Source organism: Dryobates pubescens, chromosome 12 (genome assembly GCF_014839835.1).
Source record: "Dryobates pubescens isolate bDryPub1 chromosome 12, bDryPub1.pri, whole genome shotgun sequence".
NCBI classification, from domain to species: domain Eukaryota; kingdom Metazoa; phylum Chordata; class Aves; order Piciformes; family Picidae; genus Dryobates; species Dryobates pubescens.
This window is the reverse complement of record NC_071623.1, coordinates 14,602,362-14,617,043: the sequence shown is the minus strand read 5'-3', so window position 1 is coordinate 14,617,043 and position 14,682 is coordinate 14,602,362. Positions and strand designations below refer to the sequence as shown.

Here is a 14,682-nt window from a genome sequence, read left to right as displayed (position 1 = left end):
AGACTTTTATCAATAGCATAAAGTAGATATCTCTTTCACCCCCACTGAAAAAAAACAACCAACAACAAACAAAACCAATCAACCAAACCCCAAACACCACACCTCCTTTAAGATAAGCAAGAAAACAATGCAAACCTTATGTCTAAACACATTTCAGTGATTTTAGGACTACAAAACTCCCAAACATCAGCAGCCACCTCCCACCCTAAGACACCCAAGGTTCATCTCCCTACCAGTGAAGCAGCCCACAAAACTACAGGCCAGCAACGCTCTCCAGAAGCTCTTCCAACCCAGGTGAATTAGGTACTGCACTCCTCTACAGGTGATATGTCTTTGCTGCTTAGAGATGTGGCCCCAGCTAGCAGCTTGCACAGCAACACAGGAGCTGATTTGCCAGCCTGGAGTTAACCTTCTTCAACACACCATTTTATGCTCCACTATGGGAGAGCTTGGCTGCCAGCTCTTAGCTGGTATCTGGCTCATAACCTGGAGCAAGAAACACACTCCCTGTAGGCATGTAACTGACCATTCTTGTCACAAACATTTTTAATTATTATTAAATTGTCAATTACACACTTCACAGTTTGAAAAATGCTTCCTTCTAGTTTTCACTTTCCCATTTGAAACAGATGAGAGAGGTTTTTGAAATCTGGATTTAACAGAACCCAAGTAGGACCTTTTCTTCTTTTTATTAAACTTTTGAGAAGTTTGGATAGTTCTAGTCTACGATGTGCCTATTTCAGGCACTTCTTTGTAATCCTAACCCATGAATTTAACACTTGAGTGACTTGTGCTACGAAACACAGGGGATTTATGTCGTTCCTTTCCTTACACAGCCTACTTTGGTAACCAGTACATTAAAAAATAAATCCATGTTCGGCTGTTCAGAGACCTTCCCTCTCCCTTCAGAAGGGTCAGCTAATCTGGAAGACAGAAATACGCAGAAGTGCCCATAGTTTTGTGTTTATCACCAGATCTCAGCCACCACTCCGCTGCTCACTGCTCCTTTTCCTAGCTTTAAGGGCGACTTTAAAGGGAGAATGTATAGCTCACTACCCCTGGTCCCCATAACCCCGCAACGCTTTGCGCCCTTTACAAATGCTTCACATTTCCCAAGTCATTAGAAAGGGATTAGCCAACCCTGCGCCTAACACGGACCGTTGTTTCCTTGACAGCCTAAAGAACCGCATCAAAGGCTCTTTGAGGCGCTTAGTCTGTAATCTGGTCCTCCTTCACCCCCTATTTCATTAACACGACTAAATACAATGGCAGAGCCATCCCTAGTTTTGCCCCCATTATCTTCTACAATGTTTCAATCGGGCGCTGCCGGGAAGCACTTCAAGGCAGGCAGCCGGCTCCAGCCTTCGTTCTGAGCGCACCCTTCCCAGAGCGGCGCCATTTCCCCAGCCTCCCGCGCCTCCACCACGCTGTGCCCCACGACGAGGCAGCCAGACTCGGCTCCCCAGCTTCCCCGCCCACCAGACCGCCGACCGACGCGCAAACCCGCCCCCCAGGCGCGGGCCACCAGCTCGCTTCACCCCGCCCAGGGCCTCAGCAGAGGTGTGCTGGGAGGGGCGGCGCACCAGCCCGCCGCCCGGCCCCGCGTTCTGACCCTCAGGCAGCAGCCACACCGCCCCGCCCCAGCGGCTCCGCGGATGGGGAGCGCCCCGGCGCCGCCGCCGCCGCCCGCTGGCGCCGCCCGGCCCCCCCCGCCAAGTTAGGCTTGCCCGGAAAGGTTCTCTTTCCGGTCCGGCACAGCTGTTCGCTTCCGGTTCCGTGCCCCCAACATGGCGGCGGCCCCTGCACCAAGCGGGCTCTGATCGCTGCGGAGCCCCCTCGGTGGTGCCGCCGCCGCCCGCCCCAGCGCCGGGGCCCACGCCTGTCTACGCCGCTGGGCTCTCACGCTTCCTCTGTGCGGGGCGAGACGGGCTGGGTGCTGGTGCCGCTGTGAGCGCGGCCACCCCGGGCTGCCAAGCGGTTCCTGCCCGGGGTTGAGGCGCTGCTGCCGCCGCCGCCATGGCGCCGGTGCAGCTGGAGAGCAACCAGCTGGTGCCGGCCGGCGGGGGCCTCGCGTCAGCCCCGGCCCCGCCGGCCCCCGGGGCAGTGACAGCTGCCGCCAGCCCCGGCTACCGGCTCAGCACCCTTATCGACTTTCTCCTGCACCGGACCTACGCCGAGCTTACCGTACTGGCTGACCTGTGAGTGACCCACATTCCCCCCGGCTTGCTCCCGCGCCTCTCCCAGCCCTGCTGCCAGGGCTACCAGTGCCACCTTCTAGCATCCCGAGAGGATGAGGAGGCCTCTCTGGGGATCTGTTCTGAACCCTCGCCAGGGATGGAGCGGGGGGAACGTGGTTTCTTCTTCCCCTTCTCCCACCATGGGAACATGCGGGCTTGGCTTAACATCGGGCTCTATTCAGGGGCCGAGTGAAAGCTGCTGAGTGATCTGTCATACACAGAGAAAATGACGTGATAAATGCAGAGCAGCTGGATGCAGATCAGACAATCTTAAATATTAATTTTCCCCCCCAAGTTACTATGAAAAAAACTTAACTAGCGTTTGTACTGATATCAAAACACACAGAAATAAAATGTGTGAAACTGGTGTGTTATATTTCAAACGCTGCAACTCCTGGAGTGTCTTTTAAAATACCATTTTATTATTTGGGGAACATAAAAGTAGTTATTTACATTCACCTTATGAGCTGCTGTGTGCTGATGTTGTGTTTGAAGTGGCAAAACAAAGGGATGCTTTGGGGCCAAGAAAAACTTTCCTGAATGCGTTCGGACTCTGAATAAACCTGTTCCCCTTTCACTTTAACTTGAGAGGTTCTTGTGGGGAACCAGGATGTTGTAAAACATGACATACAGAACAAATGGGGATGGGGGGGCAATGACCTAGTTCTTGTAAAATACAAGATAAAAAATAAATAAGCTGGTAAGTATGCAAGCAGTTTTGCTTGACTAGGGGTTAGGAGCATTCAAACTCTAGACAGGATGAGGAGTTTGAAAATTTGAGTTTGCTTTGGAAGAATATCTTAAGTGTCAGTTGAGAAGTTTCTCCTGTATGTCTATGGTGTGTGTAAACAATTGGTACTGTATGCATTTTTGTAGGAGCATCTGCCTGTGATGTCTTCTAGTCTTGTTTTAAGGTGTAGAACAGGTCCCTTAGACTTAAATGTGTAATTAAGGTACAAAATAAAATGGGTGGTGTGAATGCTTTGGGAACTTTGACTCACCAAGTAGTTTATAAGCTATGGCTTTTTCCACTGTGTTTCTCCATAAAGTATGGTTTGGGCTAGTAGAAAGACCAGCTAGGAAATATCTTTGTCTTTCCCTCAAAGAAAATAAATTTTCTCCTTCTTTCACAAGCACCAGTTTAGTCCTAGAAGACCAAAACCCCCCACTTAGTGAGATGCCTATGATACATGTAGAACATAACAAAAATACGTTCCCCTCTCTGCAGTAGTATCTATCTGATCTAGTTGAGGATGTCTCTGCTTACTGCAGAGGGGGTTGGACTAGATGACCCTTAGAGGTCCCTTCCAACCCAAACCGTGCTATAATTCTATGCTCTGTCACACAGGGTGTTATTAAAATTCGTGTGTTGCATTTCTCCACTTTTAGATTGATTTTAAAAGGAAGAGAAACTTATTTAAGGCATGTCAGGAAAGAGCCAATTCTAACACCTGCTGCAGATTTTCTAGGATAGCTACTATTAATTCATTAACTCTAGTGATGGATGCTTAGTGAGAGTTGCCAATGACAAAGCACAGACAGTGATACTGTGTGGCTCACTAGCAGAAGTCTTGAGATGTCAGCACCCTTGAGATGTCACCACCTTTTAAATTAATTTGACCAGTTCCATCTTACCTGGCACAGAGTAGTGCTATTATACACCTGATTTTATCCCCCCATCTCCCCCTGTAAGTCTGCTTTACAGACCTGTCAAGCCACTTCCTTCAGCAAGCATATCATTTCATTGTATTGAAGAAACATTTATAATTGTAGACATGTTGAAGTGCTTTTTTTATAGGTATGTAGAAGTTTTTCTTGTATTTAGTTAAAGGTTACCAACTAAATTTCTAGCCATCTGAAATGTAATAGAACATTAAGTAATATGCATTTATTTTTCTCCCCCCCTTTTTTTTTTTGTAATATAGATTACCAAGAAAGACTGATATGGAAAGGTGAGTTACAGTAAGACAAACTGTAATGCATGTTAAAATAGAGGACTTTATTTAAGATGTTAAGATTCATATAGCACTGTTTCAAGAAATATTTTTCTCCTGATTTTCGATGTGGTTTGGTTGTTGCAAGAAAATTAGCAGTTTCTGTCTTGCTGTCACTACACAGTTTCAAGATTCTTCTCAGCATCAATGGTGTTAGTAGTTTTTGGTGTTTGGGGTTGGGGTTTTTTGTTTGTTTTGTATGTATGTGTGTAGTTTCTTTGGGTTGTGGTGGTGTTTGTGCAACAGAGCCAGAAAGCCCTGTTCAGTGACATAGTGTTGCTGTTGTAGTAGGTAAACTCTTAAGGGCATTTTTCTCTTCATGAATCTTGAAGCAATGAAGTGACAGTAAAGCTGATGTGAGAGGAAACTGGGAAACCTAAATAGATACTAGTTAGTGTGATAAAGAAACTTTTTGTTCAGAAGCAGCAGCTCAGCAGTGAAAACGAGGTGAAAACCCCTGCTTCCCATGTTACTTGATCTTTCTTATCATGAGCATTGTTATCTGCTGCTGTTCTATGTGGTTTGAAGTGTTCTGTTCTTCCTGCTGCCACACCCCTCAAGATGAGAGAGGCTGATTTATTTTTTTTCTTTCTTTGAAGAAATGTTATGGAGCTTGTCAGAAAATAATTTCCTGTATTTCTGCTAACATGCTACTCAACCTGATTTTCTTTAGAGATTTACAGCAGCTGTGGTACTCCTAAGAATGTTAATAAACAATTCTATGTGCTAGATGATCATTAATTCAGTTATCTCAAGTATTTCAAAGCTGTCATAAGATGTGGTGAAATTAATCCCATTTTCAGGGAATCGTAACCTGGGATCATTCCTGGTTCCCCTTTTCCTTATACATATTTTTATGAAGAGAAATGCTGTTGGGTAGTGATAGGACTAGAGGGAATGGAACAAAACTAGATGTGGGTAGAATCAAATTAGATGTTAGGAAGAAGTTCTTCCCCATGAGGATGGTGAGACACTGGAACAGGTTGCCCAGGGAGGTGGTTGAAGCCTCATCCCCAGAGGTTTTTAAGGCCAGGCTGGATGTGGCTCTTAGCAACCTGATCTAGTGTGAGGTGCCCCTGCCCATGGCAGGGGGTTTGGAGCTAGATGATCTTTGAGGTGTCCTCCAACCCTGACAGTCTGTGATTCTGTAATGTGGGGGGTTTGTTTGTTTGTTTTGGTGGGCACTTTTTTGTGTTTGCTCATGTATGTGTTGTTGCTTTTTGGTTTGGGTTGGGGGGGGTGGGGAGTGGAGTGGTGGGGGTTTTTTTGGGGGGTGTGGTTGGTTTTTTTTCCTTTGTTGTTGGTTTTAAATTATCACTCTCTTTGCTAAGGAAATTGCATTCAACTTAGGTTGAGAGCTCACTCATACTGGTGCAGGGGGACTTCTTTCATCTAGCTGGTTAGCATTTCTCGGTAAAGCTGGAATCTACTTTGTGGGGCACACAGGTCTGGAGTAACAACTTAAATCCTAATGGATTACAGATAAAAGAAAATAAAATGGCCATCAGTGGTTACTGTCCTGCAGTTGAAGTTGCCTTGAAATTAAATGTTTCCATTGTTGTTACTTTTGACTTAAAACTCTTCCTGGTGAAGGGACTTACCAGCTCTTGGCTGCTCATAGCTTGGATGCTAGTCTGGATAAAAAGCTTACTGGATGACCAGGCCTAAAGTGTGGTGAATGGAGTTAAACCATTTGGTGTCTGGTCACAAGTGGAGTTCCCCCAAGGCTCAGTACTGGGGCTTGTTCTCTTTAATATATTTATCAGTGATTTGGACAAAGGGATTGTGTGCACCCTCAGATTGCACATGGCACCAAATTGGGCAGTAATGTTGATCTGTTTGTGGGTAGGAAGACTTTACAAAGGGACCTGGGCAGGGCGGATCAATGGGCCAAGGCCAACTGTATAAGGTTCAATAAAGCCAAGTGCCTGGAACTGCACTTCAGTCACAACAACCCCATACAACATTAGAGGCCTGGGGAAAAGTGGTTGGAAAGCTGCCTGGCAAAAAAGCACTTGGGAGTATTGGTTGACAGCTGGCTAAGAGCCAGCAGTGTGCTCAGGTGACGAGAAGGCCAACAGCATCCTGGCTTCTGTCAGGAATAGCGTGGCCTGCAGGAGTGATTGCCTGTGTTCAGCACTGACAGGGCATCTCGAATACTGTGTTCGGTTTTGAACCCATCACTACAAGGACATTGAGGTGCTGGAACATGTCCAAAGAAGGGCAACAAAGGTGGCTGAGGAGTCTAGAACACAAGTCTTCTGGGAAGCAGTTGAGAGAACCAGGGTTGTTGAGCCTGAAGAAAACAAATCTGAGGGGAGACCTTATGCTCTCTGTAACTACCTGAAAGGAGGTTGTGGTGAGATGGGGATCAGTCTCTTCTCCCCAAGTTATAAGCAGTAGGACAAAAGGGAACAGCCTCAAATTGTGCCAGAGGAGGTTTAGGTTAGACATCAGGGAAAAGTTCTTCACCAAAAGCATTGTCAAGCACTGGAACAGGCTGCCTGGGGAAATAGTGGAGTTGTCATCCCTGGAGGTTTTAAGAGACATGTAGATGTGGTGCACAACGACATGGTTTAGTGGTGACTTGGAAATGCTAGGTTAACAGTTTGACTCTTTTGCAACCGAACAATCCTATAATCCTATGAATTCTCTAAGGAATGTAGTTTAATTATCCAGATTATTCTAATCTTCCTAACTTTGAGAGCTGTAAAGGCAGCAGTAGTCAGGCTTCAAGCTGTGTTTCTTGAAGTTAGCCTGGTGACACTGCATGCGTACTTTGGTGAAAACGTGGTGGTGTTATCCGTTAATAAAGTTCACATCAAATCTACATTCATTACTACAGTGCCTAGCTAAAAGATGCTGTCATAAGAAAATCCAATAGGAAATTCCTTATTGTAGCATAAAATGGCTTGTCTTTGTAAAGGGTCATTTATTTAGTTATCAATGATAGGAAGAAATAGCTTTTGGTACAAGAAAGAAGTGATTGGATTGAAAAAAGCCTTTAGTATTGTGGTGTAAAATTAGCGGTGTTGAGTTCTGGGGGAAATCCAGGGGTTTGCTGCTTGATAATGGAGACCCTTTTTTGCTCTGTATTCTTAATCTTCTCCTTTTTATCCTCCAATAAAGTGCAGTATGTGGGAAACTTTTATCTAAATACAGTAATGGATGTATAGGATCTAGCTGGAACTTGGATTATAGTAATTTTGCAAGGCCCTGTCTTCTGTTGTGGGGAAATGGAAGGTAAAATCTTACACCTGTATTCCTGCCTGAGCAGTTCCTGCTGAGAAGTTATTTTTAAAAGAATTATTGTTAAATTGCTATGTAAGTACTATATAAAAACTATACATGCTGGTCTCCTAAAAACAGGCAGTTCTTCCACTAGTTTTGCAATAGTGATCAAAGTTGAAGCAGACTCTACATCTCCACAAAATGGGAAAAAAACCCAACAACATCAAAAAACCCCAAACCCCCAAACAACAAACCCAGAACATTCATAACTCTTATAAAAACATGTTATTTGTGGCTTCAGCAACACTGCAATTACACACCTAATTTTTGTCAAATGCTGAGTTCCATTATCTTCAAATGACAAAATTACTCACTTCACTCTTTTCTTAGACAGAGATAATAATTTTGTTTCAAGTGGTGCTTTGGAGATACCTAGTCCAATCCTCTGCTTAAAGTAAAAGACAAAGTTAGCTCAGGTTGCTGAGGGTCATACCCAGTTGTGTTCTAAATAACTTCAAGGATGGAAATACTGCAACCTGCTTCAGTGTATAACTGTCTCGCTGTGTGTCTCTGTTTTCCTAATGTTTAACTTTTCACTGTTTGTGGCTATTGTCCCTCAGCCTTTTGCCTTTTTGAGAATAGTCTGGTTGCTGCTTCTTGTTAACACCCTATAGCCTTCTCATGCAGAAGCAAACACAGCTTCCTCAGCCTCTCATTGTATGTTGTGTGCCCCAGCACCTAACCCACTTCTGTACAGCAGTCTCTTTCTTGGCTAGGGAGTGTAAAATTGGATGTAGTGCTTCAGATGTAGCCTCACAAATGCTGACTCAAGGTGAGTAATTGTCTGTCTTGACCTAACTTGCACTGGTGCTAATGCAGTCTGTCATTGTTGCAAGGGTATGTTGCTGATGCCTGTCCACCAAGACCCCCCTGAGGGTCCATTTCTGCAGAGCTGCTTTCCAGCAGCTGCTTAGTACGCAGCCTGTGTGGTTCCAGATGCACATGGTTTTCCTGTACTTCATGAGGTTCCTGTCAGCCAGTTCCTCTTGCCAGTTGAAGTCACTCTGCTCACACCAGTTTGGCATCACCTACAAACTCCTAAAGAGTGCATTCTTTCATACCATGCAGGTTAAATTGTATTTGGCCCAGTACTGACCCTTAAGGAACACTATTAGTAACCATCATTAAAGAAATCCAGCTGGTAGCCAGTCACAGCCTTTTGTTCCTGGCAGTTCAACCAATTTTTCATCCACTTTGAGTTCCACTTACCCATGCTATGTCTCACCAGTTTGGCTACAAGGATACCATGAGAGGTCTTGTGAAAAGCTGTTCAGAAGTCAATGTAAGTGCCTCTTCTGTTGTCCTCCTGATCACAGAGCTGTTCACCCTTTAGAAGGCAATTGTGCTAATCAAGGATGGCCCACATCTTGGCAAATCTTTGCTGCCCATTCCCAGGCTACTTTAATGGTTTTTATCTGTACTTAGCTTCTGCAGATAACTTGTTTTGTGAATTTTCATCTTAACTGAGCTTAGGTCAACTGACCTATAGATCCTTCCTGGCCTTCTTGAAGAGCATGATGTTTGCCACTTCCCAGTCAGCAAGAACTTTGATTACTGTGGCCTTTGGAAAATGCTTGAGAGCAGCTTTACAGTGGTACATATCAGCTCCTCCAGAGCCCTTGGATGCATCCTTTCCACTCCAATGGACTTTGTATCCCAGGCTTGCTTCAGTGGCTCTGAACTTGATATTCTTCTTCTGTAGCTAATGCATCACTCCTTCAGACTCGGGTACTAATCTGAAAGATCTGAAACCTCTCAACTAGAACTTGCCAGTAAAGGACACACCAAGAACCATGCCCATTAGAAAGGTTTTTAATGTGCTTTGCTTTGCTTTTGTAGGCCTTGTAAATGTCCTCTTTCCTTAAGTTTCATCTTCCTTGAATAAATTTGTTTTGTGCAACCAAGCATAAGGTATCTATAATGAGGGGCAAAAGAATGCCACAAAATTGGATGACTTTGGCTTCTTAGTAGAGAACTAGGTAGATGTGAGTTCTCAGTGGCAGTTGTCATTCAGGGATGATTACAGTGGTTCTGCAAACAGACTTCATACTTGTATTACTAATAGACAAGGGGAAAACTAGAGAAGGACATATTCAGTTTGGATGTAGGAACAGATTCTTTACTATGAGGGTGGTGGAATCCTGGAACAGATTGCCCAAGGGAGGTGACTGGGGCCTCATCCCTGGAGATACTCAGTGGGGCTCACTAGGGTGCTGGGCCAACCTGATCGAGTTGAGGATGCCCTTGCTGACTGCAGAGGGGGTTGGACTAGATAACCTTGGGAGATCCCTTCCAACCTGTGATTCTATGATTCTATGTCTTATCTACCGCATCTACAATGCAGATCTGTAATGAATGGGGAAAATCTGGGTGTGCCCCTATTATGTTTTCTTTTAGGAAAAATTACTCTTAAGACAGGCAAAAATACACTGTCTCATTTTGACTATCTCACAAAATGTATAGAAGGAGAAATATTGACTATCAGTAATTTCTCCTTACTCCATTTTCTTTACAAGACAGAAAGGAATGGAGAGGAAAGTAAGAGTATGGGAATTTTTTGGTGGTCTTCTCCACCACTACCCCTTTTCTTGGCAAAATGGTAGAGTATTGTAGCATACTATGTAAATACACCTTAAAATTACTAGACTGATACTTTGTTTAGTTTATTTTCTTTTAATTACAATGTTTTTGGTGAATGTCACTGTCATGTTACTGCCAGCCTGTGTAACCCTTAGGTGAATTGTCTAATTATAAACCCTGGGGAAGTCTTGTGAAAACATCAAAATAATTCAGCTGAGTTCTCCATGGAATTGGTTCTTTTAAAATTAATTCTCCTGAGTATTGTTTTTGTTTGCCCAGATACTCTTGTCTGGTTAGAATCCATTTAGGTATTTACAACAGTGAGCTTTTTATTTATATTTTCTCCCCCCTGTATTCTAATCAAATAAATGGCAACAATGCCGGTGAGGGGTCTGGAGCACAAACCCTGTGAGGAGAGGCTGAGGGAGCTGGGGTTGCTTAGCCTGGAGAAGAGGAGGCTCAGGGGAGACCTTATTGCTGCCTACAACTACCTGAAGGGAGGTTGTAGACAGGCAGGGGCTGGTCTCTTCTCCCAGGCAACCAGTACCAGAACAAGAGGACACAGTCTCAAGCTCTGCCAGGGGAAGTTTAGACTGGATGTTAGGAAGAAATTCTTCATAGAGAGAGTGATTGCTCATTGGAATGGGCTGCATGGGGAGGTGGTGGAGTCGCCATCATTGGAGGTGTTTAGGAGGAGGCTTAATGGGGTGCTTGGTGCCATGGTTGATTAGGTGGTGTTGGATGATAGGTTGGACGTGATGATCTTGAAGGTGTATTCCAACCTGGTTTATTCTAGTCTAGTGATGCCTGCTTTAACAGAATTAGATGTTATCGTTACATCTTCTATTATTTGCACAAATTTAAACTGCAGCTTTATATTACATATCTGAGCCTTGGCTTAATGTACTTTTGGGGTTTTGTTTTTTCCAGAAAAATAGAAATCGTGCAGTTCGCAAGTCGCACTCGGCAACTGTTTGTTCGTTTGTTAGCCTTGGTCAAGTGGGCCAATAATGCTGGAAAGGTGGAGAAATGTGCGGTAAGTTAGCAGCAGTTTGGTCTGAAATAAGCTCTTAAGCAATGCAGGATTTGGTACACCTTCTTACAGTAGAGGTTTTGGGGGGTTTTAAGCCTATTTCATAGGCAAATGAATATTCAATTATATTCAGTTTGTTCCCATTTGGAAATTATCTAATCTTTTAGCAGTTCATGTTGCCAAAATAATCATCAGTGGCAAAAAAAAATGGAAGGATTAGTCTGCACATGGCTTCAGAAGTGCTTTGGGGGTAAGGGAGAATGGTGAGCTTGGTGTGTCAGTTCTTACTATCACTTTAATCCTGCACTAGGTTAAATAAGAATAAAGTCCAGAATGTTGCAGAAAATAAACCCTGGGTGATTACAAACAAACACAGTTTCATTCCATTAATAGTTATCAGATAAAGAGCTGTGAGGCTTCACAGATCCTCCACAGCATCAGAAGTGGCATGCAGATTTAAGATGTCCTTGCACACAAATGTAACAAATGGGCAGAATATTTGTGCTTTCTTTGTTTTGTAGATACGATTACTTGAATTGGAAGTGGCAGGTAAAGTCCATCTCAGTCATATGCACTGGATGAACTGAATACAAAGGGGTATTGATATGTGCATTTTACGTTGCTTTTCTCCCCTCCTCTCTTCTTGCCCTTTGCAGATGATATCAAGTTTTTTAGATCAGCAAGCCATTCTTTTTGTGGACACTGCTGACCGCCTGGCGTCACTTGCTAGAGATGCTTTGGTTCATGCTCGTCTACCTAGTTTTGCTATCCCATATGCTATTGATGTCCTGACAACTGGATCATATCCACGTCTGCCCACCTGCATTAGGGTAAGTAATGCTGCCATATATCAAGGTAGGGGGGAAATCCCCTGTGCAATGTCAAATGCACATTCATAGAACCAATTGTCTGTGTGCAAGTGGAACTGTAGTTTAATACAGGTGCAGTCTCTGTAGTGTCAGTTCCTCATGCAGAGGACTTCCTGCTTGAACTAGCTATGCTTTCCCAGTAAAACATTCTCTCCATTTAAACCAGTTTTGCTCTAGGATGCACATAGTAGCAACTCCTCTTCCTTATTTCTTTAAGTCTTTGCACATGCTAAGCCACCATCATAGAAGGATGAAGGAGATACTGACATCCATCCCTAGAGGTCTTGCATGTCTTTGGAAATATACTGAAATACTCAACAACTGCTGCCTTTTCTTACTGTTAAAATGCAGAGTAACAGTATTCTGTGAAGTAACTGAAAAGTAGTACCTGTGACTTTGACTTGTAGCTACAGATAAGGATTGGCCTTTGAATCTTAGTATTTAAAACCAAGTTTAGAATGATGTAAGGCCCTGAATTTATTTAACAGATCCAAGCTGAGCAGTTTTATTCTGTGGTCAGTCTTGGGTAAAATGTAACCAACTAGAAAACAAATCATAATGGAAGTTGTAAAACTCAACTGATGTAGGAGCCTGTAGTATTTAGATTTTCTAGTCTGGTCAGTTTTCACCACTGCTACTGACTTAGAGCTTTGAGATATGTAGATTTGTTTGTGTTGATTTTAACAGGATAAAATAATCCCTCCTGACCCAATAACAAAGAGTGAGAAGCAAACCACACTTCATCAGCTCAACCAGATTCTTCGACATCGACTAGTGACTACAGATCTCCCTCCACAGCTGGCAAATCTTACAGTTGGTAAGTACTGGAGTTATGTTTTGAAGAATACATTATTGTTGCTTTAGTGCTAAAATAAAGCTAAAAGATAGCTTAATCAAGACCATTAGGCATGATTTAATCTATTAAGACTGTGATCCTGTCTCGGTATGTACATCAAAATACGTATTTTCTCATTCCTGAAAAATGAGGGCACTGGTAATACTGATGAACTATTATTTGCCTTCAAGAAGAAATCCCATGCAGGTAAGATGAAAAAGTTGTAGACATCGTGGTGCTCTTTCAGCAGAGGTGTTATGAAGGAGTCTTAGGCCTTAGTTATATTAACAATGTAATGGCTTTGAAAATGCCATTTGATTAACCTGTTACGTCTTTCTGTAGAAACTCTGTGAACTGTAGCTTAAACAAGTCACTCTAATGTTGTCTTTTTAATCTGTTTTAATAGTCATCTTCATGCACAGAATATCTTTATACTTATCTCCATTTTTGTTCCCTGGCTCTACAGCACTTTCAGATCTGTTAATCTTTTTTCAGATCTCTGTTTTCATCTAGCCCAGGTAGTGGTGGAAATTTAAGATGATGGTTTCTTGCAGGAAGGGTGGCTCTGTACTGCACAAGGTTATTGCAGAATCACAGAGAATAGGGCTGGACTGGACCTAGTCAATGTTTTTAATGAAGACAAGGTTAGCCATGTGTAAACCATACTCCACAGATCTAAAAGATTCTCTTTCTCACATGAGAATGGAATTATGTTAAATAAATAGTCTGTAGTGTGATGTGTTTCCATGGCTAGACTTCTGGCTAGATTTCAGTCTGGGCTGAAATCATGTTCTGAACCTCTTTTGAATATTACTTAAAGTAGACATTGTTGATACAGCACAGAATGGGAGCATAACCTGTCAGCCTGGTAGTCAGCTCAGTGTGAATCTATAGCACAGAACAAATTATTGTGGCTCAAGTACTGCTCTTCAGGACAGCTTGGTATCATAGTATCAGTCAGGGTTGGAAGGGACCACAAGGATCATCTAGTTCCAACCCCCCTGCATGGGCAGGGACACCTCACACTAGATCATGCTGGCCAGAACCTCGTCCAGCCTGGTCTTAAACACCTCCAGGGATGGCGCCCCAACCACCTCTCTGGACAACCCATTCCAGGGCTTCACCACTCTCATGGTGAAGAACTTCCTCCTCGCATCCAGCCTGAATCTCCCCACCTCCAGCTTCATTCCATTCCCCCTAGTCCTATCACTACCTGATATCCTGAGAAGTCCCTCCCCAGCCTTCTTGTAGGCCCTCTTCAGATACTGGAAGGCCACAATTAGGTCACCTTGGAGCCTTCTCTTCTCCAGATTGAACAGCCCCAACTCCTTCAGTCTGTCCTCATAGGAGAGGAGCTCCAGCCCTCTAATCATCCTCGTGGCCCTTCTCTGGACACATTCCAGCACCTCCAGATCCCTCTTGTAATAGGGGCTCCAGAACTGGACGCAGTACTCCAGGTGGGGTCTCACCAGAGCTGAGTAGAGTATCGATGTTGTGAAGTCTTACAAGTTGCACAGAAACGTGCAGCAGAGCAGAAACTGTAGTGAAGTAGTACAGTGAAGAACTGTAGTGAATGCCAGGAGCTACCACACTAATATTTTGAGGCATCTTATAAATAAATAAACTTTCTTTATTTGTTTATTTTCTGTAATTCCTTAGCCAACGGCCGTGTGAAGTTCCGAGTTGAGGGTGAGTTTGAGGCCACATTGACAGTGATGGGTGATGACCCTGACATCCCCTGGCGCCTTCTCAAACTGGAAATCTTGGTTGAAGACAAGGAAACTGGTGGTAAGAAAAAGAATAAAATCAAACCTTTACACTTCCTTTTTAACATGTTGTTCAT

General features: G+C 43.7%; 1 protein-coding gene across 1 annotated transcript in view; it reads left to right on the top strand.

The window, feature by feature from the left end:
* The first annotated feature begins 1,785 nt into the window (after positions 1 to 1,785).
* MED14 (mediator complex subunit 14) overlaps positions 1,786 to 14,682 on the top strand; it is a 41,106-nt gene continuing 28,209 nt past the window's right edge. Inside the window, exons 1-6 of the mRNA XM_054165836.1 lie at positions 1,786 to 2,198; positions 4,163 to 4,189; positions 11,033 to 11,138; positions 11,792 to 11,965; positions 12,692 to 12,821; positions 14,499 to 14,627. Of these exons, the coding sequence (XP_054021811.1) occupies positions 2,017 to 2,198; positions 4,163 to 4,189; positions 11,033 to 11,138; positions 11,792 to 11,965; positions 12,692 to 12,821; positions 14,499 to 14,627 (748 nt within the window). The 5' untranslated portion in view covers positions 1,786 to 2,016. The remainder of the gene's footprint in view (positions 2,199 to 4,162; positions 4,190 to 11,032; positions 11,139 to 11,791; positions 11,966 to 12,691; positions 12,822 to 14,498; positions 14,628 to 14,682) is intronic.